The sequence below is a fragment of the Penicillium atrosanguineum genome, assembly GCF_028827265.1.
Source record: "Penicillium atrosanguineum strain IBT 20685 chromosome Unknown utg000007l_segment0_segment0, whole genome shotgun sequence".
In the NCBI taxonomy this organism is placed as follows: domain Eukaryota; kingdom Fungi; phylum Ascomycota; class Eurotiomycetes; order Eurotiales; family Aspergillaceae; genus Penicillium; species Penicillium atrosanguineum.
The window spans coordinates 3,158,278-3,183,255 of NW_026623139.1; the positions used below are offsets into that span (position 1 = coordinate 3,158,278).

The 24,978-nt window shown below is 50.3% G+C and overlaps 11 protein-coding genes across 11 annotated transcripts; 4 read left to right on the forward strand and 7 right to left on the reverse strand.

Moving 5' to 3' along the window:
* Positions 1–1,627: 1,627 nt before the first annotated feature.
* On the reverse strand, positions 1,628–2,547 carry N7443_009405 (uncharacterized protein; the record flags this gene model as incomplete). The annotated part of the gene is made up of 4 exons (XM_056889461.1): positions 1,628–1,723; positions 1,870–1,916; positions 2,064–2,321; positions 2,382–2,547. 4 exons carry the CDS (start codon positions 2,545–2,547, stop codon positions 1,628–1,630), a joined length of 567 nt encoding a protein of 188 aa, XP_056738763.1.
* Positions 2,548–3,416: 869 nt separating this feature from the next.
* N7443_009406 (uncharacterized protein) lies at positions 3,417–4,778 on the reverse strand (the record flags this gene model as incomplete). Its single annotated transcript, XM_056889462.1, has 1 exon — positions 3,417–4,778. The coding sequence occupies one exon, from the start codon at positions 4,776–4,778 to the stop codon at positions 3,417–3,419; it is 1,362 nt and encodes a 453-aa protein (XP_056738764.1).
* A 1,688-nt stretch (positions 4,779–6,466) lies between these two features.
* Positions 6,467–8,023, reverse strand: N7443_009407 (uncharacterized protein; the record flags this gene model as incomplete). Its single annotated transcript, XM_056889463.1, has 2 exons — positions 6,467–7,368; positions 7,423–8,023. The coding sequence occupies 2 exons, from the start codon at positions 8,021–8,023 to the stop codon at positions 6,467–6,469; spliced, it is 1,503 nt and encodes a 500-aa protein (XP_056738765.1).
* Positions 8,024–8,820: 797 nt separating this feature from the next.
* On the reverse strand, positions 8,821–10,792 carry N7443_009408 (sugar porter family MFS transporter; the record flags this gene model as incomplete). Its single annotated transcript, XM_056889464.1, has 3 exons — positions 8,821–9,483; positions 9,535–10,348; positions 10,443–10,792. 3 exons carry the CDS (start codon positions 10,790–10,792, stop codon positions 8,821–8,823), a joined length of 1,827 nt encoding a protein of 608 aa, XP_056738766.1.
* A 1,982-nt stretch (positions 10,793–12,774) lies between these two features.
* N7443_009409 (histidine phosphatase family protein) lies at positions 12,775–13,625 on the reverse strand (the record flags this gene model as incomplete). Its single annotated transcript, XM_056889465.1, has 2 exons — positions 12,775–13,525; positions 13,570–13,625. 2 exons carry the CDS (start codon positions 13,623–13,625, stop codon positions 12,775–12,777), a joined length of 807 nt encoding a protein of 268 aa, XP_056738767.1.
* A 447-nt stretch (positions 13,626–14,072) lies between these two features.
* On the forward strand, positions 14,073–15,144 carry N7443_009410 (uncharacterized protein; the record flags this gene model as incomplete). Its single annotated transcript, XM_056889466.1, has 4 exons — positions 14,073–14,106; positions 14,156–14,417; positions 14,473–14,871; positions 14,925–15,144. The coding sequence occupies 4 exons, from the start codon at positions 14,073–14,075 to the stop codon at positions 15,142–15,144; spliced, it is 915 nt and encodes a 304-aa protein (XP_056738768.1).
* A 375-nt stretch (positions 15,145–15,519) lies between these two features.
* Positions 15,520–17,398, forward strand: N7443_009411 (bifunctional nucleoside/nucleotide kinase/histidine phosphatase family protein; the record flags this gene model as incomplete). Its single annotated transcript, XM_056889467.1, has 4 exons — positions 15,520–15,576; positions 15,977–16,049; positions 16,098–16,684; positions 16,745–17,398. 4 exons carry the CDS (start codon positions 15,520–15,522, stop codon positions 17,396–17,398), a joined length of 1,371 nt encoding a protein of 456 aa, XP_056738769.1.
* A 270-nt stretch (positions 17,399–17,668) lies between these two features.
* N7443_009412 (putative vacuolar morphogenesis protein AvaB) lies at positions 17,669–20,707 on the forward strand (the record flags this gene model as incomplete). The annotated part of the gene is made up of 4 exons (XM_056889468.1): positions 17,669–19,940; positions 19,991–20,099; positions 20,150–20,596; positions 20,650–20,707. 4 exons carry the CDS (start codon positions 17,669–17,671, stop codon positions 20,705–20,707), a joined length of 2,886 nt encoding a protein of 961 aa, XP_056738770.1.
* Positions 20,708–20,779: 72 nt separating this feature from the next.
* N7443_009413 (uncharacterized protein) lies at positions 20,780–21,043 on the reverse strand (the record flags this gene model as incomplete). The annotated part of the gene is made up of 1 exon (XM_056889469.1): positions 20,780–21,043. One exon carries the CDS (start codon positions 21,041–21,043, stop codon positions 20,780–20,782), a length of 264 nt encoding a protein of 87 aa, XP_056738771.1.
* A 168-nt stretch (positions 21,044–21,211) lies between these two features.
* Positions 21,212–23,743, forward strand: N7443_009414 (uncharacterized protein; the record flags this gene model as incomplete). Its single annotated transcript, XM_056889470.1, has 1 exon — positions 21,212–23,743. One exon carries the CDS (start codon positions 21,212–21,214, stop codon positions 23,741–23,743), a length of 2,532 nt encoding a protein of 843 aa, XP_056738772.1.
* A 378-nt stretch (positions 23,744–24,121) lies between these two features.
* N7443_009415 (uncharacterized protein) lies at positions 24,122–24,793 on the reverse strand (the record flags this gene model as incomplete). Its single annotated transcript, XM_056889471.1, has 1 exon — positions 24,122–24,793. The coding sequence occupies one exon, from the start codon at positions 24,791–24,793 to the stop codon at positions 24,122–24,124; it is 672 nt and encodes a 223-aa protein (XP_056738773.1).
* Positions 24,794–24,978: the final 185 nt, after the last annotated feature.

Below are 24,978 nucleotides of genomic sequence, written 5' to 3' on the forward strand. Positions count from 1 at the left end.
TGAATGCGGTGGGAGGGTGTGCCTGGGTGGCATGATGCTGTTACGATGTGGCGATGGAATTGTGTTCTGGCTATACGGCACGAGGGGAGGGCGAGGGGAAGAGGGAGAGTTTTGAGGCGGAGCTTAAATGGGTATGGCGGCTCTTACGACCATGAGTGTTTTGAATGGTACTCCAATTATTTGATGCTGATTGTTGGAGAGGCGTGCTTGTACGTCATTAGATCGCGGGAAACCCAATCAAGTCGAGCTGGAAGTGTTTCTCCCCCACCTCGGAAGAATGGGTTTGGAACGAAAGGCTTGGGACTTCCTATTTCACTCTAGAATGAATTGTGATGTTCAGGTGAGTACTAATTATACGATCATTTGCTTGAGTATAAGCCTTCTTCGATAGCGCCGTAACAGGGTCGCCCGTAAATGTCATTTTCGTCATCATCTGGATTTGGGAAAAGTACATTGTAACCATGGGTAACAATTTCAATGAGAAGTCTAAATCTGGGTCAAATTCTCCTGTGAGCATACTCTGCCTGATAAGCTATAAAAAGAGGGAGTGCACCAATGAAAATTGATGGAATCCACCCTAAGGCCTACCGATGACTGTCTACGCAGGGCTATTCATCGACACTCTATCTCGCCAAGAATAATCCAAAGCGTCAAATCGTAAATTCAATGGGTCTGGAGAATGATGATCTCAGATCGAAGCACTTTTACAGGCGTACGAGGAATAGAATCTGCCCCACATGTCCTAATCAAAGCTGACCTCTTTCTTGTGGTAGTGTGAGAATTAGACTAGTACCTCAGAGGTATTACATGTGGGTAGGGTGACATCTTAAAGGATATCAAGATGAAGCCTCACTAGAACCTTGACCTGGGCCAGATCCTTCATTTCATACAACGTTTGAGTAGTAAGAAATAAACGTTTTTCTTACTCAAATCTTGGAAACGTAACACACCTTTAGGCAGGGACAGATAGTCTTTGAAGGCAAATGACGGTCAGGGGCACTACAAATACAATCCCATTCGAAGCTATCGCATGGGTGGTCCTTCAGCTGGTACTTAATTACTCGTCGATCACTTGGAACAAAAAAAGAGCTTTTATAAATTGGGCGAGAGATTATATTAGGCTGTAGCCTTATATTGGTCATTTTAACGAGTCATATGCTGCCCAACATTCAGCTAGGAAACCAACGAACGACCTTAGCAGAGGGTGCACAGCGCAGTAGATCATTTGCTGCCAGATCCTTTTTGTGGACGTCTGATTGAATTTGAGTAAATATGATGTATTATATCTGAGACGCAGAAGAATTCAATGAATACATTTATTCTAGGTTTTGAAAAGTTGACAAAGAAGAAAATAATGTAGTAAACAGACTTTTGGGCCAGACTTCCAGTCTAATCTCGCGAAAACAAAAATAACAAACAAAAATCACAAACAAAATCAATACGGCAAAGCGACTAGTCATCTTTGAATTCCAGCGGGAAATGCGCTTGGATGTCTGCGCGAGCCTATGAAGGACTGAGGTACTGAGCCCTGCACGAGTCAGCAAACCGCATGAGAGAGAGCAAGGGGTGATAGCCCCCCTCTTCTCAATGCTACCATTCACATTCAATTCCCCTACACCACCTTCTCTCAAGCCAGCTGCATCCCTGTCAAGTCGAGATTATCCTTGGATGATATGCCATTGAGGAGGTTGGGTCGCAAAAGTTTCTTTCCGAGGACTGTTTCCTGAAACCATCGTTAAATCGTGATCAACATCGTTTCTAGCGTGAGATTTGTCTTTCAGCCAACACTCACTTGGGACACACTTCAAAATCTCGGTCGCAATTGAATGGCTATTCGGACCTTCTGCTAGCCCCAAAGGCCGGACGTACCCATGTGGCCAGATCGGGAAATGCCTGCGTCCTCGCATCGGGGTAGCCTATCTTTCGTTAGCTCTTCTGGTATCATATACATAGGCGACTATCCAATCGGATTCGCAAGAAGACCCATTGAAGCTGAGCCAGGGATCAAACATAAGAACCTCGATCTCCTCGTTTCTTTCTTCTCCATTTTGCAATGTACTGACCTCCGTGCAGTTCGAATTCTCGAGTGAACTCTTCCCAGAGAGCCTGGTCCGGAACTATGTCCCATCTCTCTGGCCTCAATCCACACCAGTTCCAGAAGTCGGTGGCTCGTTTGGTCGTTGGAAAGCGTTCGTCATCATTATTCCCAACGAGCTTAAGTACCTCCCACTTCCTCCTTATCTCAGCTTCAGGAATATCAGGCGGGTCGTAACCATTCAACATAGAACGGAAAGAGAGTCTGTGATAAAGGTGGTCAAACACTGTGTCAATAGCAGGTCAGCGAGTCTGCGATAATCATGTCACTGGGGGAAAAATGCCACCTTCTGCGTCTGGGTTGTGCCCTTGGGCCTCAGTCATAGGTGACGAGGACAGGACCTGCATTGCTTCTGGCATCTCCCGTGAGGGCTGTCGTGCTTGTCTCAACATGCTCTTCCAATTGGAGAAACGCATTGCTTCTTCCTTGTCACCGGTCAACGCCCAGGTCATGTACCGAAGTTCGACTCTTCTCGGAAGTTCAAAACTCTTCCTCGAATGAAGAGAAAGTCAGTTTACCATTTCGTGGACCAAATTACGGCCGATACAAGCTGCCTAGCCAAAAATACACGTCCGCTTTGTTCAGCACAGTCCACTTTGTTTCGCACAATCCGGCTGTGGCAGATTCCTGAATAATCAAATATTGGCAATGCTAATTCGAAAATTGCATATGCCTTTCTTCTCCGAGACGACTTGACCATTTCATATACGACTATATTGATAAACCCGGCCCTCGACTCTTGTGAATAAGTCACACATTACCGTGTTATAATGGATCGCAATTATGTTTTGTTTCGCCAATTCCCGTCAACCTGCGGAAGATTTTCGTAATTGCTTTTTTCCTCGATACACGATGGCCTTGATTCGTGATACGTGTGGTGACTCACCCCTGAAAGTGACAGGTCATCTGGGTTTGTGTGATGAGATCAAAAATAGGGGACTATTTGTGATGAGGTCTCCTAAGCCTAACCCTTCTGGGTACTAATCTTACATCTTAACTTCCGCTTCTTGAAATTCTATGAAAGCTTTCAAGTTAGCTGAGCATATATGGAGGCTAGGATGAAGTCAAATGTTTTAACAGGCATGTATTTTGAAGAGACAGAGAACAAAAAACTATCAACAAGACAAGATAAAAGGAACCACACAACTTTTGGGGGCTGAAAACACTGCAATGATCACTCTTGCTCGGCAACACACCGGGCCGCAAGGAAGCTTCAAGTGTCTATACCTTCCGTTCGTCACTCCCTGGCACCCAAACGCTGTCGAAGCCACGAAGATGATACACGGCACCTTTTTCGCCGCATTGCGATTCTCCAAAAAGCTCAAAACTCATGCCGACTCAAGCCCTCAACCAGGGGCGTAAAGGCGATCTCCAGGTCATTCTGTTCTTTTGGGATATCTCTAACTACCCCCTGGTTTGACATTGTGAAAGCCAATTTGATCGGCCGGTCGCGATTATCGCTAAACCAAGTCCACAGCCCCTTCAGTTTATTGACCTCATTGGGATTCAGGCAGGTTTCGTTTTCGATGGCGCGCTGGCGGGCGCTGTTTGAAAGCCAAAGAATTCCAGGCCGAAGAATGTTCCGATCTTCATTTCGCGCGAGCAAGCAATGCCATTCAAAAGGTGGGGAAAAAAGACGATTCATCCAGATAAATGTGCTAAGAAGCACTCGGATTTTGTGTAAATGCTCTTGATTGCTGTTGCGGCCTCGGGAGGTACGCAATTCATTTTCTTCGTGTTTCAGAACCTCGCGGTCAATCAGATAAATGATGAGGTTCAAGTCAATGCGCCCATATTCCCTTGCGACCTTCGAGTATTCGTCTTGCGCGCCATCACCGAGGTGTTCTTTGAGCAACCGATCTAGACATTCGGCAGTTCTCCATTCCCGAGAATCCAGGAATTTATACAAAGCTGTAGCAGATCCCGGGTTGCCTGATTTGTCTTTCGCCCAGTCCGCAGCGTGTTTGGGAATCCACTTGTCTAGATAGTGCCCAACAGACCAGGGATTTTTCAACTTTTCCTTGAACTTTGCCTGCTTTTCTTCGTACTCTGCATCTTTCTTGGCCTTCATTTCCCTGGTATGTTGAGCAAAGTCCTCGGCCAGAGTGATAGCTCGAATAGAAAAACCGAGATTGTCTCTCATCACTGGACTCGGATCTCTCTTCATCTTGTAGATAGAGTCGTGCTCTAGCTTGCTCCATTGCCATATGCCATGAGATTGAACTTGGATTTCAACCGGTGTTCTAGCTTCCGTCTTTTGAAGATAAGATGAGTACCGGCCTTTCTTCAAGTACACAACATAATGCACCGCTTTGTACCCACTTTCTTGGTCCATAAGTTTCTCTCTGGAAACTTCGAAAATATCGTACAGTATGCCCTTGATGGTATGGCGGTCTTCCGGTCTGTTGAGGATAATTCGAGCTCCGGCAAGATCGATGATCTTGTCATAAATATCTTTCGAATCTTTGTAAGGACCGCTCTCGCGCTCGCGCTCCTCGAGTTTTTTTTGTAGGCTTTCAGGTTCTTTCCCTCGGCTTTCAGTTTGAAGGCTTATGCCGTTCTCCGAAATAACCTTGTTGCATAGATCTGCAACTCTTTTAGCCAGAGCTGCGTACTTCTCTTGCTTATATTGGTTTATGAACGTAGGAATACAAGATCCCTCGATGGGGGATGGTATAGCCATAATTATGGCTGCTTAAAGAATATAATGGTGCAGTTGGAATGCGTAGATATCAAAATCTTGGAGAATATAGACAATGCTGAATGACCTGAGAGCAGAAAGAACCCATGGACAGCCGGAGCAGCCAAGGTATTTATCTTCGCCCTTTTCTACAGAGTGTGCCCAGCGCCCAGGAGCGAAGAGCAATTGCTACCTCACCAAGCCATCACAACAGATTCTTTACCCGGGTGAAAAGTCGGTATAGCACCAGACTGACCAGCGACAACATATCCTGTAGGAGGCCATTGCTGATGGTGTGTAGAGAGCCAGGGTTATCAAATAAATCGGTGAAGAGGACGAGGGATGATTCGTTGAGAACCTGTTAGACACGAGTCATTTGCCGCAAGTCAGCCGTATGTACGGCAGTTCTGGATACCAGGGAGCCTCCATCTTGGTTGGAGCAATGTGTTCATGCCGGAAAGATATGGGATGCATGTGATATGCGTCTCTAGCCTCTGTTTCTATGCGTTATCTTATTCGCCCGAGACAGATCGTAGAACCGTTGTAGAGGCCCAAGCCTTGGATATTCCTTGTTTGTACCCGAGAAGAGGGTTGCGATCAAACTGTACTTTGATATGATGTGGTCAATTGCTGGTGGTTCTTTAAACCTGGCGAATAGATTGCATATGCAACCTGAAAAATCGCATGTGTTTCTCTATGTGTGGAAGCCGTTATTGATTTCATACCTAACACGGTGATGGAATGGTACCACACTCAGATTAAGAAGCGGGGAAGCGGTTCTCCCAGCTTGGAGGAAGTAGGCTTACACCGCCGCGCCTCATTTTGCTTCCAAGCCACTCCTATTGAAGATAAGACACCCCAAAGAGCTCATAAATAATGACGGAAGGGAAGCATAGCAACTGATTGCGTGCGTACCCATAGGGTCGTGCCCAAACCCAGCGCAAAGGCGAGTTAGGCCCTATACAACATTTGGGCCTATCAACGGGCACATCAGCGGGCACGTCAGTCTCTGACCTGAGACCGGTTGGGTTTCTCAGGCAGCGCACTGCAACATGTGCTCCCGGTGGCGAAGAAATAGAGTCTGAGAGCCGATGGGCCAATCTCAAGATATCTGCTCCACTTTGGATACAGTAGAATTCGAAAACAGATTACCCCTTTCATACTCTTACGGCTCGTTTCCAGAACCCTACCTTAAAGCAGGCTAATCTAATTTTGTTACATTCCCTAAAGCCCCTGTTCGCCTGTAATCGTAACGGCTTAACACTGGCACGTGAGTCCATTGTTATGACACGGTAATAATCCATATAGAGCCTTGTAGAAACTTCCATGCGAAAAGCCCAAACAGGGAAGACCCACCGCCAGCTTTCTAGATTACCTTTCCCTCTCTCCCTTCCGTCGCACTCAACCTTCGTCCATGTCCGCCTTACCTCCAATGCCATACAAAGCCGTGCTGATGCTTGAAGAGACAGGCATTAGTAGGAGACTATGCTTATTTGTTCCAAGGCTTTTTGTAAAGTCTGAAACCTTTTTCAGACTTTACATTACAAAGTTATAGATATTTTAAACATTATGCGATACGGCAGTGACAAACTATTGAAAATCGAACCATTATGTGTCCAAACATCAACTTCTCCATATGATCATATCTTAGAACACGCCCTTCTTTGCGTTGCACTCCACCTGAGCATACGTTACAGGCGCGAGTGATGGGCTTGCCATATCATAAGGATCAAGATAGTCACTAAAGGAACAGGTATGACCCAGGGTACCCAGAAGTGCTTTGAGCCAGGCGAGTAGTCGCCGCCCATCGAGAAAATCGCGGCGACAAGAGTGATGGGAAAGAAAACCGCACCGAAAATCGATAGCTGTAGACCAAACCGCGCGTCATGCAGGCTGCGCAAGGCACTGCTCAGATTGATCGAATCGGTCACGACGCCGACAAGATTGTCGACTCGCGACTCACATCGATCTAATTCATACAGTGTGGCCTGGAGATCTTGCCCGGCGATGCGAAGGCTGGACGGCGTCACGATGCTTGTATCGTCGCCTGCACCATGCGGTGCGAAACCCAAGCGCTCCAAATTAAGGATCATCTCTTGCTTGTACCACATCAAACGCCGCTGGAGTATGCCGAGAAGAGACAATCTCTCATTGTAATACTTCAGCTCCTCCCTCCACTCCGCTGTGCTGACAGATTTTTCAGGCGAGCCGCGGCGTTTCGTTTTCGAAGTTATGTCCACGGTTGACAGGGGTTTGAACTGTAGATCAAGTAACTTGTACCAGTGGCATGCCACAATCTGGTGTACAAATAATGTCGTGTTGACGCAGCTGTCAAAGACAGCATCAATTTCACGCCCATCTGCACGCAGCCAGTAGAAGATGACATCGTCGAACATCGACTGCCGGCTGGGCGCTGAAACAGTGCGGTTTGACTCCCAGGGTCGAAGATCACTGTATCCTGCGTGATAGGGCTTACTCCACTGGATTTGTGGCCTCCGAGGGGCATTGTATTCTTCCTTGTCAAGGACGTAGTAATAGCTTTTCCTTGCTGCCGGCTGGGAAGCAAGTGAAGGGTCAACGAGAAGAATCGCTGCTGTGTCTCAGGAAGAACAGGGAGACGTTTGACTAAAACACTGCATGGACATACCATTCCAGGCGCCTGGTGTTGGTTTATCTTCACCTGGTAAGCCTTCACCGCACCAGAAAGATACGTTGTGCCGTATTATATCCACGTGGGTATCACGTAGCCCTACTCGGCGAGTAGCCAAATCTCGCCACCGCTCAATCTGGCAAGAAGCACGCGCAAAGGTTCGTCGGCGGCGCGTCTGGTTTTCGGCGAGGCGGTCATCGGTTTCTCGAAGCTCATAATACCGCAGGGTAAACGATTTCGATGCGTCCGTCAGTGATGGCAAGGTGCGGTGCGGTACCATGTCGTTTTGCGAGAAGTGATATGCGAACAGTTGATCAGCCAACACGACAGGATCGATGTGTAGCGCAGAACCCAGCAATTCTAGGCTAGACTCGTTGAGGTCCTCGAGTAGGAAGAGCCGGTTGTAACACGGCGTCTCTGCATTTATCCTGTCGAGGTAGTCGCAGAGGTCTGCAGAGTCGCTCAGATCAACAAACTCGGGCTGTTTGCCACGCACGAAATCAAGAGCGCCGCACCGAGAGGTGGACTGCCTCGATGACAGCAGTCGAGGTAACCTTTTTGGGGCAAAACGCTCCCAGTTCGAGAAGAACTGGGTCATACATGGGAACCTGGCGCTTAAATTTCTCGCATAGTCAAGATAAGATTCCATGCTGTGCAAAAGGGAGCCGCAATGTATTGATTTTAAATATGAAAGGATAATCTATTCTGAAAATCATCTTCGTTGTGGGCATCCGTCAACGACGCCATTTTCTGCGTCACGTCTAAACCCTTCCCCGCGTGGCTTAGCGGTCTACGTTGGGGAGATGCCGCCCCGCTCGGGCATGGCGTCGCCGTTGTCCGATCGCTCGTCCTCCGTCTTGCTTTCTTTCTTTCCCTCGCCTGAAACATTCGGCAGTCTGGCAAGTGTCAGTGCCTCGGGGTCGGATGTACATCTAGTAACGAAATGTATCATGTAAGATGTAGATGAAGACGAAGGCTACTGAGGAAAAGGAAGGTAGGGGGCATGAATCAAGCCAGATCGTCAGATCTCCCCCACTCCTTCGAGATTCCGGGGCATTCCAAGGGTTAGACGGTAATTTACAATGACTCATTAGGCATTAAAGCCCAATACGTTCTATATCACGATATGGCTAAGCAGGGGACGTTCTGGAAAGAAACCTCATACACATTAGCGTGGTTCCCGGTACGGGCCGAGAAACGTGAGTGTCTGGGGGGCAAAATGTTTTCGAATTCTACTGTACCCGATTTAGCGCCGACTTTGCTTGGATCTCGGGTCCTGCGAGTATGACTTCTTGAAATAGAGGGGAATGTAGGTATATTAAATAAGGGGTATCTCAATAGTCCCAAGCCGTTAAACGCAAAGTGCCTAACGCCAAAGCAAATCATATAATCAAGTCAAGCATTAGGAAGTTCCGAACCCGGCCGCATCTCTTCCTTCTCATACAAAATCTCCGGACTCACATTCCTCCGCAGAATATACCTCTTCAAAAAGTAAGGAATTTGCCTTAATCCATACCGCGCATGAAAGCGTGTAGGTACTGAAAAAACCTGATCCAGCTCCTCAAGAGTCTTATTCTTAGTCTCAGGCATAAACAACAAAACAAGCCACCACCCAATAATATTCCACCCAGCATACCACGCAAACCCACCCTGTGCAGTGAAGGCATTTCGTAGAGATGGCCAAGTCACGCCGAGAACAAAATTGAAGAACCACGTTGTCGCCGTCGCGAGGGCCATGCCGTAGGAGCGGACATAGAGTGGGTATGCTTCTGCGGAGTAGGTGAAGGGGACAGGGCCTTCGCCTGGGGAATATACTACGCCAAAGAGGTAGATACCCAAGGCTATGCAGCCTGTTCGGGCAGCGTGAAGGGTTTCAGGGATCCAAAAGGAGAAGCCGGTGAAAAACATTGCCAGGGACATTAAAGGGAATGTGGATAGAAGGAGGTTGCGGCGCCCGAATGTGTCGATTGTGTAGATTGCGGGTATTGCAAAGAGCCAATTTATTACGCCCCAGCCGAAGGATGCTGCAAGGGCTGAGGCCGGAGAGAAGTTCGCCTCCTATTTAGGGTTAGATTTTATATCTGAGATGATGGGAGTCGGGGAAAATACCAGGAATATTTCGCTCGAGTAGTACGCGATCACGTTGACACCGCAGAACTGCTGCATGAACATAACCAATTCCGAAGCGATCATCGCACGACGGTTACGCGGGACTGTAATTAGCTCCAATAGCTTATTTTGGCCGAGGACCATGGTAGATTCAGCTTCGAGAAGAACATGCATGTAGTACAAGTCACGCGCAGCTTGGATCTTATGGTGACGCAAGGTACAGATAGACTGGTAAGCGCGGAAATATTGCTTCTTGCTCATATACCAACGAGGCGACTCGGGACAAGTAAAGACGAAGCAGCAGACCACCAGGGCCGGAAACATGGCCGATGCCATCATGAGACGCCAATTGAGGCCGACGATAGCAGGTGTATCAGATACCTGGTAGAAAATCAGGTCCGCGGCATACCCTAGCATGATCCCAAAGGCCGTCCACATCTGCCACTGCATAACGAGAGCACCTCGAATAGCTGGAGGTGCTGTTTCGGCGGCGTATATGGGGACGGTCGCTGATTTGGGTCCGATGCCGAACCCCAGGGCGAAGCGCGCGATGAACATTCCCCACCATGTTGAGACAAAGCCCTGCCAGAGACAAGCAATGGCAGAGAAGCAGCATGTTATGAATATTGTCCCTCGGCGACCGAACCAGTGGTTGAATGGAACCGTGAGCCAGCATCCAACGAGGGCACAACAGAGGTATGGCGCTGCGTTGACCAGACCAACTAGCCAGGTGCTTCTCGAGTCTTCGCCGGCGATACCGAATTGGTGTTTGTACCAGATCTGGGCACCGTTTACTACAGTTTCATCCTCCGTACTGTTAATAGGTTGACCGTGTTACATACAATGAGAAGTGACTTACCATTCCCTGAACGGCCGCAGATAGTGAGCACAGCGCAATGACCACGTACATTTTCCACGGCTGCGACCAACGGTGCTCAAACTCGCGATGCAGAATCTCCTTCTCCTGGCTCGTCAGTCCTGGCACACGATCATATTGCTCGGGACTTTGAGCAAGCACGGCGCCTAGCTCAAATGCGCGGATATCAGATTCATCGCCAATTTCATGTGCGATCGCAAACTTATGACCCTGTTTGCGCAGCTCGGCATGGCTATATCCAGCCAACGGGTTGGATAGTTTAGCATTGAGGTTTCGACGAGCGCGCTCAGCAGCAGTACCAAAGGTGCGCTGAGGCACAAACTTGGGCTCGGGGATGTTCTCGTGCTCCTCGAACACGCCTCTGCCTGGTTTGGCAGACATGGTGGGCAGAGGGTATAAAGAAAAAATCACACGGAAAGCAAAAATGGAGACTCGCTAGGTCACATTGAGTTGAATGAACACCACATCCGGGATTGGCTAGTGCTGAGCGATTGCTGGGGGCCAAACCCGGATCATTCTGCAAATGGGTTGATCCTGGTTGATTCCACTCGATCCCAAACCACGTTTGTGACTGTGTCGGATCAGGTGTGTGCTGTTTTCCTATTTGAAGTGTACCTTGGATCTGGCGATTCGTAAGATATTCCCAGCAGAGGCCCAACGAGATGCGGAGTACCTCGGTGAGATGCTGACAGAGTCTGACACCAACCTCTCCTCGGCGCGTCGATCCCCCAGACCCCGGACCCCACTTTAGATGCATCGGCATCTCGAGGGAAATCACGATTCCTGGTCCCTGCCCTAAGCGGAGTCGGTCGACTTCCCTGCTCTAGCGCTGCTGTGATGGCGGGCGAGATTCATCTCACCGCTATACCGCATTTACCGGGCGCCAGCCCCTATTCTCAGTCTACGCACGCTACAGCATACGTCATGATCCAGTGATCATCATTCATCATGAACTATCGCAAACCTCTCGATCTTCTCCACGTGGCCGAAGAGGCCGGGTAAACGATGCTCGGGTGGATGACCATCTTTGCGACTGGATATCTGACCTTCGCCCTGAAAAGCTTCCCGCGGCCTGGATAGCGGTTAAAGGAACGGCTCATACAATCTTGGCCGGAAGTTTGCATTTTGCATTTGATGATGGGGCAATCTGATTCTTCGCAAGCCCCATCCGAGCAGCAATTCCAAGAGTATGCAGACAAGAAATCACCAATGGAGGTAAAGACTATATATTAGCTTGATTCAGGAGAGATGTTGAAAATATGGGAGGTCGCACATCTTTATATTCATAGCAGTGAGCAATATAAATTGATTCCTGCGGCGAAAACAAGGTGAGTTTGTGACAAAGCCTAAACCAGATCAGAGTCGAGTGCTTCCCACGGACCTCAGTTTACGGAAGGCCACCTAACCCCGGAACTCTCTCATCTCCTACAAATCTCCAAAGATACCAACGTTCAGAACTACATGGCCGAGACTGACTTCCTTGAACGGCCTGGATTTCGGGTCGAATATTACTTCTTCTAAGGCAGCCTCATGGACCGCACTGTGCTAGCCAAAGTCCTGTAGCAACAACACAGACCTGAGGTCTACCCTGCTAGTCTCAAAGGATGGCAGTGCAAGATATGGGGAGACTACCCAGCTCTTGTCCCTAGCCCAGGCTACACCACAAAGGGAATGTCATACAAGGTCCGCTCTCCTCGGGAATGAGATCATCTGGCTGGATATGAGACGGATGCATACAAACTGCAACCCTGCCTAATCGACTTAGGGCATGGGCACTCTGTGCAGGGTAAAACATTCGTCTGGGATGACGATAAAGAGCTTCTTCGATACGGCACGTTCGATCTTAAGGATTGGCTACTGAAACAAAAGGAGCTCGAGGTTCAATAATTTCACTAATCTTATCAACTTTTATCAATATGGCAGGGTTCGGTTCCTATGTCTTATGATGATCGTTAGCAATGATCAATCACATGGCTTGACGAATGCAAGATGGAGTTTTCCACAAGTCAGATAGCAGTTGGACATTGACATTTTGTCTTCAATATGATTCAGATCAGGTCTGTGAAATCATGCTTCATCATGAAATGAAAGGGACTCGCACAAGCAAAGACAAAAGCGAAAGAACTCACCATTTCAACGGTTCCCATCAACTGAGAACAGTCAACGGGTCTTCGGGTCGACGAGATGGGACTCCTGATGGCTGATGATCATTAGTAACGATCAAATGGGAAAACAAAAAACAGTCGAAGCTTCATCAGAAATTGTGATGTATAGATTTTTATCCTCAAGATTATTCAGAACAGGTCTGTGAGAATTCGTATTTCATCATCGAAGCAAAAAAGCAAAAACAAATGACTTACCATTCAAGCAGTTGACACGAGGCGATCGAACTCGTCTATCGGCGGGTGCCTCGCGTATTGCCTGGCTTCGCACATTCCATTCATCTCGAGATGGAACGTGCTATCCACCGCCAGGATGGTGACAGACCATCCTATCAAAGGAAGACTTCCACCAAGCGGCGTTGGCGGTTTGGCTTTCATAAGCCAGGGTGGTTCCACGTTCACTTGCACGGCATTCGCCATCAGCAGCTCCTGTGGCGGCCCCCCTGGACGAATGTCAACCTCCATCACACCAGTATTGGACCAAACTGGGTGCATGTAGTCATCGGTGCTCGCGCTATCAGCCACATGGAATGACTGCGAGCCGAAGAGGTCGGACAAACACGACCAGAAAACCTGCAAGATCATTCCATGCGCCACCAACCCGATGACCGCATCGCTGCTTGTAGTGCGATTGGCCATCAATGGTAGGATCTGATCTCGCAGGAACCCATTGATTCGCAACTTCATTGAAGCAATCGACTCGGCTCGCAGCGGCGATCCTAGCATCGATCCACATCCGAAACACCGCTCCCGTAACTTCGCGGTCTGAAAGGGCTCCAGTGGAGGTCCACTGCGCAGCTGGTGCCGGCAGATGATCCGAGCAGTCTGGGTAGCACGATTAAGATCCGACGACAAAACACGGTTGAAGCGAATTGGACGATCACGAAAATACCGAGCAAGCTGCACGGCCTGTTCACGCCCCAGGGGGGTCAGGCCTGAGTGGCCGGTGATTCTGGGTTGTTAGTCTGGGGTCTGGTGCTCTATCCGCACACCTACAATGCTTGGCCCACATTATGCTGGCATTCTGCGTGACGGATGAGAAACAATTTCATCTTGGGTTAGGCTGGATCCTTGACAGGAACAGGCCTAGGGACCAAGCTGAAACTGAGAGCTAGTTGGGAGTGATGTCCCTATGAACGCATTCCCGAAGGCAAAAAGCCAATGGCTGGGAAACCCAGAGCAGTCACATCCATGGTAAAGTCATTGAGCCTGGGGCTGTGAGAGCTGCGCTTCAGAGGAATCGAGGAGAAGAAAATAAAATGAGAAGCGAGAGCTAAATAGTCGGCGGTGGAGCAGCAGAAAAAAATGCCCCCACTCATGAACAAACAGTGCAAACGCAAACAAAAATTATGGATGGAATCATCACCGCTGGGACTGTTGCTTTTGCTTAATTTCTGCTTCTGTCAAGTGTGTGAGGTGATTGCAGTGTCAATTTCAGTGAGCTCAATTCTCGGGTACAAGCTTTTTTTTGTCTGTGGGAGCTAACGACGTCAAAGACTATGGCCGACATTGAGATCCCCAAAGAGGAGGAGAGTGAGTAAACTTTCCAGAATATTTACAGCTCCCTGCTGACCAGACAAAGCTCCTAAGACTCCCTTCACTCCTAACCAGAATGTCCGTACCAATGGCCGTGCCTTCAATTCTGCCAACTGGCGTACCAAGGGCGATAGTCCCCAGGCCTCTCCTTCGCCGCGTACCATTACTTCTCGTTCTGCCTTCAGTCGCCCAGGACCCCATGTGCCTCAAGCTATCTCGGAGGGTCGCCGTCTTTACGTGGGAAACATGCCTTATGCGGCCAAGTCGGATGATGTGGAGGCGCTGTTCACGGCAGCCCAGTATCCAGTGTAAGGAACTATGTGTGCCAAATATGTGCTTCACATACTGAAATTGACTTCATAGCGAGCGCATTGATATTGCCATTGATCCTTTTACCGGCCGGAACCCCTCCTACTGCTTTGTCGATCTGCAGACCAAAGAAGCGGCCGAACGGGCCATGATCGAGTTGGACGGCCACGATATGCTGGGTCGACCGGTCAGGATCAAACCCGGTGTCACTAAGTCTGCCAGTGAACGAACTGAAGACCGAACGGGAGAACGGTCTGGCGAGCCGAGCCGAGGAGCTTCTAATAACATCATCAGTGCCCGCTGGCGCGGTCCGGCGACCACCACCACCACCACCACCACCACTACGCCCCTCACCGATTCCAGCCAGCGCGTGTATGTTGGAGGCTTGCCCCGAGTGGCTGAACAGGAGACTGTCGAAAGCAACATGAAGAATTTCTTCTCAGAATTCAGGGTGTATGCTCAATCCTTCCTCCTTCCCTTCAGATGGAAATTGACTGTTTCATTAGTGAGGCTATAAGCAAGCTTTTCGCTCCCCACCCCGCCAAGCGCTTCGATCCCGGTGACCACTACTACCTGTTCGTCGAACTGAACACTGCCGAAGAAGCACAACGTGCCACGGATACCCTGAACGGCCAGACTGGCCCGTGGGGAGGTTCGCTTCGTGTGAATCGTGCGCGGGGACCTAGCCAAAGGCCTGGCGAGCGCAAAGAGGAGACCATTGCATGAATAGAGTCATAACGGAGTTTTGATAGAGTGATGCATCATGAATAATAGAAATTTATGAAGAACAAGAACCATTTTACCAGCAAACGTAGCCTGATTGAAGATTGCGGGATCGGATGACGTTAGTGGAGTCGGAGAAATCCAGACTTCTGCTTCACCGCTGCAAGATCCCTCCCTTTTCACCTGTTACGGGCTTTTGCCTTTTGCCTTTTACCTTTTTTCTATTTTTTCTATTTGCTCTATCTTTCTTTTAGGAGCCTCTCGCTTACCCTATTCTACCTAGTCCCGGTCTTACATGCTGGGTAGACTACGACTACGATCTGCTTGTCCTGGGCCCGGAACCTCTCCCTATTCTTCCCGAAACCACATTCAACAGACATGTCGACTGGAAGTGTGATTCGGAGTCAGCAGCAGCATAAGGTGTTTGTTGCTAGCGTAAGTGATCTCTCTATTTCAGTGCTATTTAGGCCCTTTGGCCCCCCACGGATCTTCTCCAGGATTCCCGTGGGGATCCCTGCGTTGCCCCTCCTTTTGCCTCGGCTGTCCCCCAGATAGACATGATCTTAGTCTACAGCCCCGTGGATCATTCCGGGGGGTGTATATTGGCGGGAATTAGCACAGATGTATAATCTGGAACTCAGTTCATATAATTGGTGTCGGGAGTCCACGGGAAGCACTGGTCAGACAACGACGAGGTCCCGATTCGGGCGTTGACCGTGGACATCCCTGCGCATTATTATTATCTGATATTCTGCACTTCGATTTTTTCCCATGCTATCTTCCCTTCGTTAATTCACGCTCTTTGTTTAACATGTATGCTAACGTGATTGCAAAGTCCGATGAGTCAAAGATATGTGTGGTCATGGTCGGTCTGCCGGCCCGAGGCAAGAGCCTCATCGCTGGCAAAGGTACGTAATTCGAGACCTAGAGAGGAGTGAAGACTAACGAGAAGCTAGCTATGAGATACTTGGCCTGGGTCGGTATTCCCGCACGCGTGTTCAATGTCGGCAGCTATCGTCGCCACGCGACGCCCCAGCCAGCAGCCACCTTCTTTGACCCTCACAATGAGGAAGGTGAGCGCATGCGTCGCGCTGCTGCGGAGGCGGCCATGTCCGATATGCTCAACTGGTTCAGGACTGGCAAGGGTGTAGTAGCCATCTTGGATGCTACCAACTCGACCAAGGAGCGCCGAAAGTGGATTCACGAAAGTTGTCGGGATGCCGATATCGAGACCCTTTTCGTCGAGTCTATTTGTGATGACGAGGATCTGATCATGAACAACATTCTCGAAGTCAAGACTACATCGCCAGATTACAAGGGACAAGATCCCGAGCTGGCTGCTGTCGACTTCCGGAACCGCATTCGCAATTACGAGAAAGCATATGAGACTATTGACGACAACGAGAAGAAATACACATACGTCAAACTCATCAATGTTGGCTCCACTGTGATTATCAACCAGATCAAAGACTACCTGTCTAGTCGACTCGTCTACTACATCCAGAATCTGCACATCAAGCCGCGATCTATCTGGCTCTCAAGAGTATGTTTGCCGTTTTTATCTAAATTTCTTAATCAAGCCACGAACTAATTGCATCTGTAGCACGGTGAATCGGAGTATAACCTGACTGGCAAAATCGGTGGCGACTCCAACATCTCCGAACGTGGCGAGTTATACGCCCAGGCCCTACCTCGGCTCATGCGCGAATCTGGAGTTCCCGCCAACACCAAGATCGTCATCTGGACATCGACTCTTCGTCGCACAATCCAAAGCGCTCGCCACCTCAAGGCCGAAACGGGTTTCGATAAGCTGGAATGGAAAGCACTGGACGAGCTGGACTCGGGCGTGTGTGATGGTCTGACCTATGAGGAAATCGCAGAGAAGTACCCCGAAGACTTCGCAGCCCGCGACGAAGACAAGTACAACTACCGCTACCGCGGCGGCGAGTCCTACCGCGATGTGGTCATCCGACTTGAACCCATTATCATGGAGCTGGAGCGCAGCGAGAACGTCATCATCGTCACCCATCAGGCTGTTCTCCGTTGCATCTATTCTTACTTCATGAATGTGCCCCAAGAGAAGAGTCCCTGGATGGAAGTCCCCCTCCACACTCTTATCAAACTGACTCCCCGCGCTTATGGTACCGAGGAGCAGCGCTTCAAGGCTGACATTCCTGCCGTCTCCACCTGGCGTGGAAAGGGCTCGCAGGCCAAGCACCAGGAGTTCCCTACGGAAGGCAAGGAGGCTCAGCACTAAGCATCGGAACGGCGTTTCTCAATTCATGGCTTCGGAGTACATATGAGATATTTGAGATGGAACACCATCAGATACCACGAAAAAATATTATTTATGTACAACGGGACTCTTTCCTGTAGTTGTAAATATTTACCTAGCTGAAGTGAATTTCGGTCCTTCCTGAAAAATAAGGCACCAGAATGAGTCAGCATAGACGTCACGGGCTCTGGCCGAGCTCCTGCAGCTGCGCAACAACCACTCGGACATGAATTGACCCCTCCTGAGATTGCGATGTTATCCGCCTTCACCGCGCGGCCACTGGTCGAATTAAGGCCGCGCGACAAATCGAAGATCGACTCCGTCCTCGCCTACGGCGACCGTCTTCTCGCCGGTCTCAACAATGGCTCTCTCCGCATCTACCGCGTCACAGACGACAATGCGACCGAGCTTCTCCGTGAAATGGAAAAGTTCTCCCGCTATCGTATTGAGCAGCTTGCACTCGTGAAGGAAGTGGGCGTTCTGGTCTCGCTGGCGGGTGGCTATGTCTCGCTCCACGACTCCCAGACCTATGAGCTGAATGAGCAGCTGGCGCAGACGAAGGGCGCTTCGGCATTTGCTATTACCTCGAATGTGGTGAATGATCCGGATACCAATGTTCCGGCTATTGTTTCGAGGCTGGTGGTTGCTGTGAAGCGGAAGATTCTTATGTGGGTTTGGAGGGACATGGAGCTTGAGCCGAATACTACGGAGTTGAGCTTGGTCAGTGCCGTCAAGACCATGACATGGGTTTCTGCTACGAAGCTTGTTGTCGGTCTGAGCTCTAGCTATGTAATGATTTATATCGAGAGTGGTCAGGTCTCTGAGCTTCCTGGGCCAGGGAACACGGAGGAGTCGGGAAGATTTACGGGGGTTGGCGCTGCGAGTATGAGCTATATTGGCATGGGTGGTATGGTTCCGAGGCCGCTTGCTACAAGATTGAGCGAGGGTCAGATATTGCTAGCGAAGGATATCAACACGCACTTTATTGATGTCGACGGCCAGGCTCTCGGTCGGCGGCAGATTCCCTGGAGCCATGCGCCTGTGGAAATTGGTTACTCATATCCATTCCTCCTAGCTTTGCACGACACTGCCAAGGGTGTGCTCGAAGTCCGAAACCCGGAAACCCTCTCGCTGCTGCAGTCTATTCCTCTACCCTCGGCTAGCATTCTGCACATTCCCCAGCCGAACATCAGTCTGGCTCATGCTGGCAAGGGTTTCCTCGTTGCCAGTGATCGAACTATCTGGAGAATGGAGGCTCTGAGCTATGATACCCAGATCGATGCGCTGGTTGAGAAGGGTTACTTGGACGAGGCTATCAGTATGCTCGGCATGCTTGAGGAGGCTCTTTTGCGAGACAAGCCTGGTCGACTACGCTCCACTCAGCTAGAGAAAGCTCAGAGCTTGTTCGCATTGCGGAAGTATCGCGATTCTTTGGATCTCTTCACCGAAATCGCTGCTCCTCCCGAGGTCGTCATTTGTCTCTACCCCCGCTTGATCGCCGGTGACCTCTCTGCTGTTCCAGAGAAGAACGGATCTGATCATGCAAACGGGTCTCAATGTGACGGATCATCCGAACTGGCCAAGGATGGGCAATCAAATGGGCCCCCCAATGGACTCACGTCCCTTTACGCACCCTCTGTTCAGTCTCTTTTACGAAGAACCGAAGATGGCAGTGATGCGAGCAGTACTCGTGACGAAGAAAAGGATCTCAAAGCATCTGTCCGTGAGCTCCAGGGATATTTGGCGGATGTTCGCCGCCGATTCCAACGATTCCTTGGCCCGGATGGTACATTGAAAACGCCAGCACCAACCGAAGCTACAGATGAAGCAAGTGCTTCTGTACTCAAACTTCTCGACTTCCCTACCCCCGAAACCTTCTTGGAAGCCATCCGTGCCAAAGCTCGGCTCGTTGACACTACGCTGTTCCGAGCGCACATGTTTGCTACGCCATCTCTCGCAGGATCCCTGTTCAGAATTGCCAATTTCTGTGACCCCGATGTGGTGATGGAACGTCTCGAAGAGACAGGTCGATACAATGATCTGATTGACTTCCTTTACGGAAAGAAACTCCATCGCCAGGCTTTGGAATTGCTTCGCAGATTCGGTCAGGAAGAGTCAGGGCTGCTTAGCGGACCAACTCGCACAGCTGCTTACTTGCAGAATCTTCCCCCTGAACACATCGATTTAATTCTCGAGTTTGGGAAATGGCCACTTGAAGAGAACCATGACTTGGGCATGGAAATTTTTCTTGCGGAAACCGAGAATGCAGAGACGTTGCCAAGGCATCGTGTCCTTACTTTCTTGGAGGGGATCGATATTAAGCTTGCTATTAAGTATCTCGAACATGTCATTCAAGAATGGAATGACATGTCGCCTGACCTGCATCAGCGGCTTCTGATCTTGTATCTTGGTCGAATCGTTGCCGACAAGAGCGATAAAGAGTGCAAGGACAAGTTCCTGTCTATGCTCAAGGAGAGTGATCAATATTCGCCAGCCAAGACCTTGGATCGATTGGATCGCGAGGGTATGTATCACTTGCCGTCCGAACTATGGAACATATCTAACGTTCCACAGATCCAGACTTCTACGAGGCACGGGCTATCGTGTTCAGCAAAATGGGTCAGCATCGCCAGGTTCTGGAGATTTACGTATTTAAGCTTCATGATCATGAGAAAGCCGAGGAGTATGTTCATTCCATGTATTCTCATTTCAAGTTCACACTGACCCCGACAGGTATTGCAACCAAGTGCATCTCACCGAGCGTCAATCCGAAGAAGATGATGACAAAAAGACAATCTACCTCACTCTCCTATCCCTCTACCTCGATCCACCACATGGCTACCAACCTCAACACGGCCCCGCATTGGCCGTTCTCGCAAAGCATGGATCCCGTCTACCGGCAAATGCAGCCCTAGGTTTGATCCCTGCAGCGTTGCCTGTGCAGGAACTCGAGTTTTACTTCAAGGGTCGGATGCGCGCAGCCAATTCCATCTTCAACGAGGCCCGCATCATGGCGAGTCTGCGCAAATCCCGTGAGATGCAGATACAGGCCCAGCTTGTCCTCGGCGAAGGTGTTCGTGGGGGCGGTACCCGGGCACGCCATGTCACCGTTACAGAAGAACGGATTTGTGGTGTGTGTCATAAGCGATTGGGAGGAAGTGTGATCAACGTCTTCCCCGAGTAAGTCCTCCCGTTTCCTCTCCATGTCTGATGATCTCTGACCCTCTCTCTAGCAACACTGTCGTCCATCTGGGCTGTGCGAACCGCATGCCCAACATTCGTTCCGGGTAGCGAGCATCTACGGTTTTGATTTCGTTTCGAGCGTCGTTTTGATACCCAGTATAGCATAGATATTTTGGACATTCATGCATCCTCTTCCACCACTTCTTCGCCGTAGTTTGCCTCCTCCTTGGCATCTTTCTCTGAGATCTTGCCCTTGTCTTCCTCCATGCGTGCGGTCAGGTAGACATTGACTTGGTCCTGCAGTTGTGGGACGAGGGTCTGTAGGGCTGTAAGGTGGGCCTGTTTTGCAGCGAGCGGTTCGGCATTGGAAGTGGGAATTTCGTGTTCGAAAATCTGAGTGACACCAGGAGCGGAATAGACAGCCATGAGAGCGAGGGAGACCATATTTGCTGAGTACAAATCGAGTTGTGTAATGAAGTGGGATTAAATGGAGGAAGAAAGATTCGGTGGGGGAAGAGAAAGATCGACGGAGGCGGAGCTAAACCGGAAGGGGGCAGCTTTCACCTTCAACTTGACACAAACACTGCCACATCTTGACGGACATGAAGCGCCATGAGCAATAGCCTCCGCTCTCCTGCCTCTCCGGGGCGTCCTCGGAGACCCCCTGTCTATAGGCATGCTCATTCTCCATCGGACGAGGAGGAGGATTCAGACGACGAATTGCATCGCCCCGGATCCTCCGGCAGCGATGCCTCTTCCAAGGTAACCACGGTCTCAGCGGCTCCCATTACCCCAATTACGACTCAGCCCCCGGCGGCGGGTTATTTTTCTCCTCATCCACGCTCCACATCGACCACCACGTCGCCCCAACACGCGTCTCGCACTATGCCAGACTCAGGCGGCCGCCGGCCTTCTGGTCGGGGCCCCTCGATCGAACTACAGAGGCATCGATCTAGACACCACTCTCAGGGCTTCTTTGAGCCGTCTCTGCCCACCGCTTCATCGGAAATGCCTGCAGTCTCGGCATCTCGCATCGCGGCCCAGACGGCTATGCAGCAGAACCGACGATCTCCAAACGTCCCCAGCCCCCGTGAAGGCCACAGTCGCGCTGGCAGTGCCTCACCTCCCCTTATGCCCCCACCGCTGCGTATCAACCAACAACCGTCTCCTTCTCTTCCTCCTCCAACAGTTCCCAGCGTCGCAACTACAGCTGCCAACGTGGTGTTCCCGCGGGCCGGGCAACCACCATCTGAACAACCGCCTGAGAAACACAAGAAGAAGAACAAGCTATTCTCGAAACCGAAACACATCAATCTCAGCCGAGACAAGGATCCACGAGACCGTGGCCTCCCCTCACCAAGCAAGATTGCAGGCCTATCGCGTATGGTCAGCGCGTCTACCACCAGCCTCGCCGATCTCCCGTCCAACAATTCCTCCATGTATAACCTCTCAAATGCGTCTGTGAGCACAGTCGTGCCGGCTGATCGATCCCCAGCTCCGCCAGAGAAGGATAAGGATAAGGATAAGGACAAGGACAAGCATAAGCACCATTTCCTGTCCAGGCAGAAACTTAAGCTCAAAGAACGGAGTGATGACCATTACAACCTACCTCTCTCCTCGGCGTCTAGCAACTCTCGTCCTGCTGATCCCAACGCCCCGAAATCTCTATATTCATTTACCAGCCCGGCATCACCCGCACCAGGTGCAACATTTGGCAAATCAGTCAGTGGCTTGGATCTACTCCATGGCGGACGAGCTTTGCGAGAAAAGAAGAAAGAGGGGAAGGAAAAAGAAAAGGCACTTGCCGAGTCGGAACAGATGGAATGGCTGACCAATTCTGCTGGTGCTGCGGCAACCTCATTCCCTGGTCCGTCTTCGTTGAACAGCTCCGGCGGCGTATTGGGCGAAGCCGTGCTGCGAGAGACACTGCAGGGCTTTGGTTTGAATAACATGTCTCCTGAGGATGCATGGGACTTTTTGAAGGCCAAGCTTCTGGTTATTTTTGATGGCGAGGATGTTCGCATTGCCATTGAAGACCTCAACAAGCTCGTCCTCGTGCACTTGCAGCGTTGTGTTCATAAGCGGACTCCGGCAGCCATCATTATGGACCTCCAGGAGCTGCTTGAGACGGGGTTTGCTACTTTGAACCACAGTTCTTTGGCTGGCGTGCCTGATGAGAAGCTTGTTCCGCACTTGGTGCAAATTTGGATGCTGGTTTTTGGAACGATCTTGCCGTTTATCCAAGCTGTCTTCCTTCCACTTGACCTCGAGTTCAAGGGCTGCGGATCGATCATGACTAGCCGAGAGGCCCTTGACTTCTGGGGCCCTCCACCAGCCGGTGGAACCCTCGACGTTCGGAGCTTGGTGCTGATTGCATTCCGAGATTGTATCATCTTGAACCGTTACGAGCCTCTCAAAGCTACCTTCTCTCGCCTAAGTCTCGATAGCATCAATGCAGGGTTCCCCACACTCAGCGTCACAGCCAAGAGTACCGGAGCCGGTGGCCGACCTGGCACCGCCGCTTCCCTGGACGCAGGCTTCGGCAGCTTCAACTCGCAATCGTCCACCCTGCTCAGTACCGGTGTTGCAGACAGCTACTCTTCCGACTCGATGAGCGCCCTTGCCAACCCTCGACCTTCAAGCAGCGACTCTCGCAGCCGTGCTGCATCCAACACCTCCTCTAACCCAGACCCAATGATCTTCTCATCCGTGTCGTCTCCACCAACATCGAACCAACGCCCGACCATCATCCACCGTGTCGGCTCCGCCGACTCTTCGCATGTCATCACCGAAACCGTCGGCCGCATGCTCCAATGCGTCAGCGTGCTCGCCAGCGTACAAACAGATGATCCCTCCCAAGAATGCATCGAGGTCCTCAGTAAAACTCTCAAGCACAACTGGCTTGGCCGTGGCCGCACAGGTCGTGACCGACGTGGCTTCGTCGGTGCCAAGATCCGGCCTGTCATGGTTGGTGGCACTCCCACTCTCGACGACAATGATTCCTTGACTACGGCGGGTATCAGTATCGGAGCTAGCACGAGCACCGGTGGCTCTCGCAACCGCGGAGATTCCGACTCCTCGGAGTGGAGTGGACCTGGTATGAGTCTGCGCAGTGGACCGAGGCGCGAATTGAGCGTTCTTTGATTTGTTATGATTTATGATGGTGGGATAGGTATCCTAGGCTTAGGATGGTTGGCGTTTGGGATTCTTTGGGCATATGTAGAATCCGAACTAGGAATCAGAATATCTAGCATGCTGCTGTTGCTGAACCAGCAGATGTGTTTACATGAACTCTACGTGTCGTAAATATCTACGTCTCCAATAAGACACACACTAAGCTTCATCACGTTGAGAGTAACATTTCTCCATCCTGTAATCGATACGTAACTCGTTAATCATTGGATCTTTCCCATTAACCCTCACATCCATGAAAAATCCAGCAAGTAATCCCCCATGAAACCAACTATCGAGCTCCAGAACCATTGGAAGGGCCTACCCGTCAGCACATTTCCTAAACCTCCATCAGCAAGACATACTAGAATCCAGATCCCATATTTTCTCAGGCGGATCTCCCAGAGTAGAATTGATCTTAGTCCATCGATTCGATATCGTGCTAGAGGCATAACTCCGCCCGCTGATACTGTTCCATTCTGCTGTGATCTCGGCCCAGGTTCCGCCGTACTCTTTCAATTTGAAGAGTAGTATATCTTCGGCGGTGGCGGATTCCCAGCTTTGGGGAAGGGGGATCCCTTTGAGTCTTTTTTGTTCACTTCTGGGCGATGAGGTGCGTATTATTGGTGTTGCTGACTTGAGGGGTGTTGCTGGAGCTGTGCGGGTTCGTTTGGCGGGTAGGAGGTCATTGGTGGTACTTTTTTCCAAGCGTCTCTTGCGTGGTGTTGATAGCTGGGGTTGAGTTTGCCCTTTGACTTTGACTTTGACTGGGGCTGTTGGGCTTCTGATGATGGGTGGCTTGGGCTTGTAGAGGTTTATGATGGCGCCGCTTACAGGATCCGTTGAAAGTCCCGAGACGATGAGCGTGGGGTCGTGTGGAATTGGAATAATGGATCGTGAATACTTTCGCTTCTCCAGTTCATCCATGAGATCGCCCACTTCGTCGACGGTGAGGGGGTCCATTAGAGCCATCTCATCTGGCCGGATCAGCACCAATGGGTACCCGATTTTCCTGAATACCATGGTTGGAAATGACAGGAGATGAAAGCATCGAGAAGTTGATATGTTGGGGGAAGTCCAAAGCGAGAGAAGTGAATGAAATCCAGATCTATTGCGAACAGGACACAGTAATTGATCGAGTGGGACGGTGAGATGGCCATTCCCAGAGATCAAAATGAACTCATCTGTAATGATTTGGCTTCTGCTTC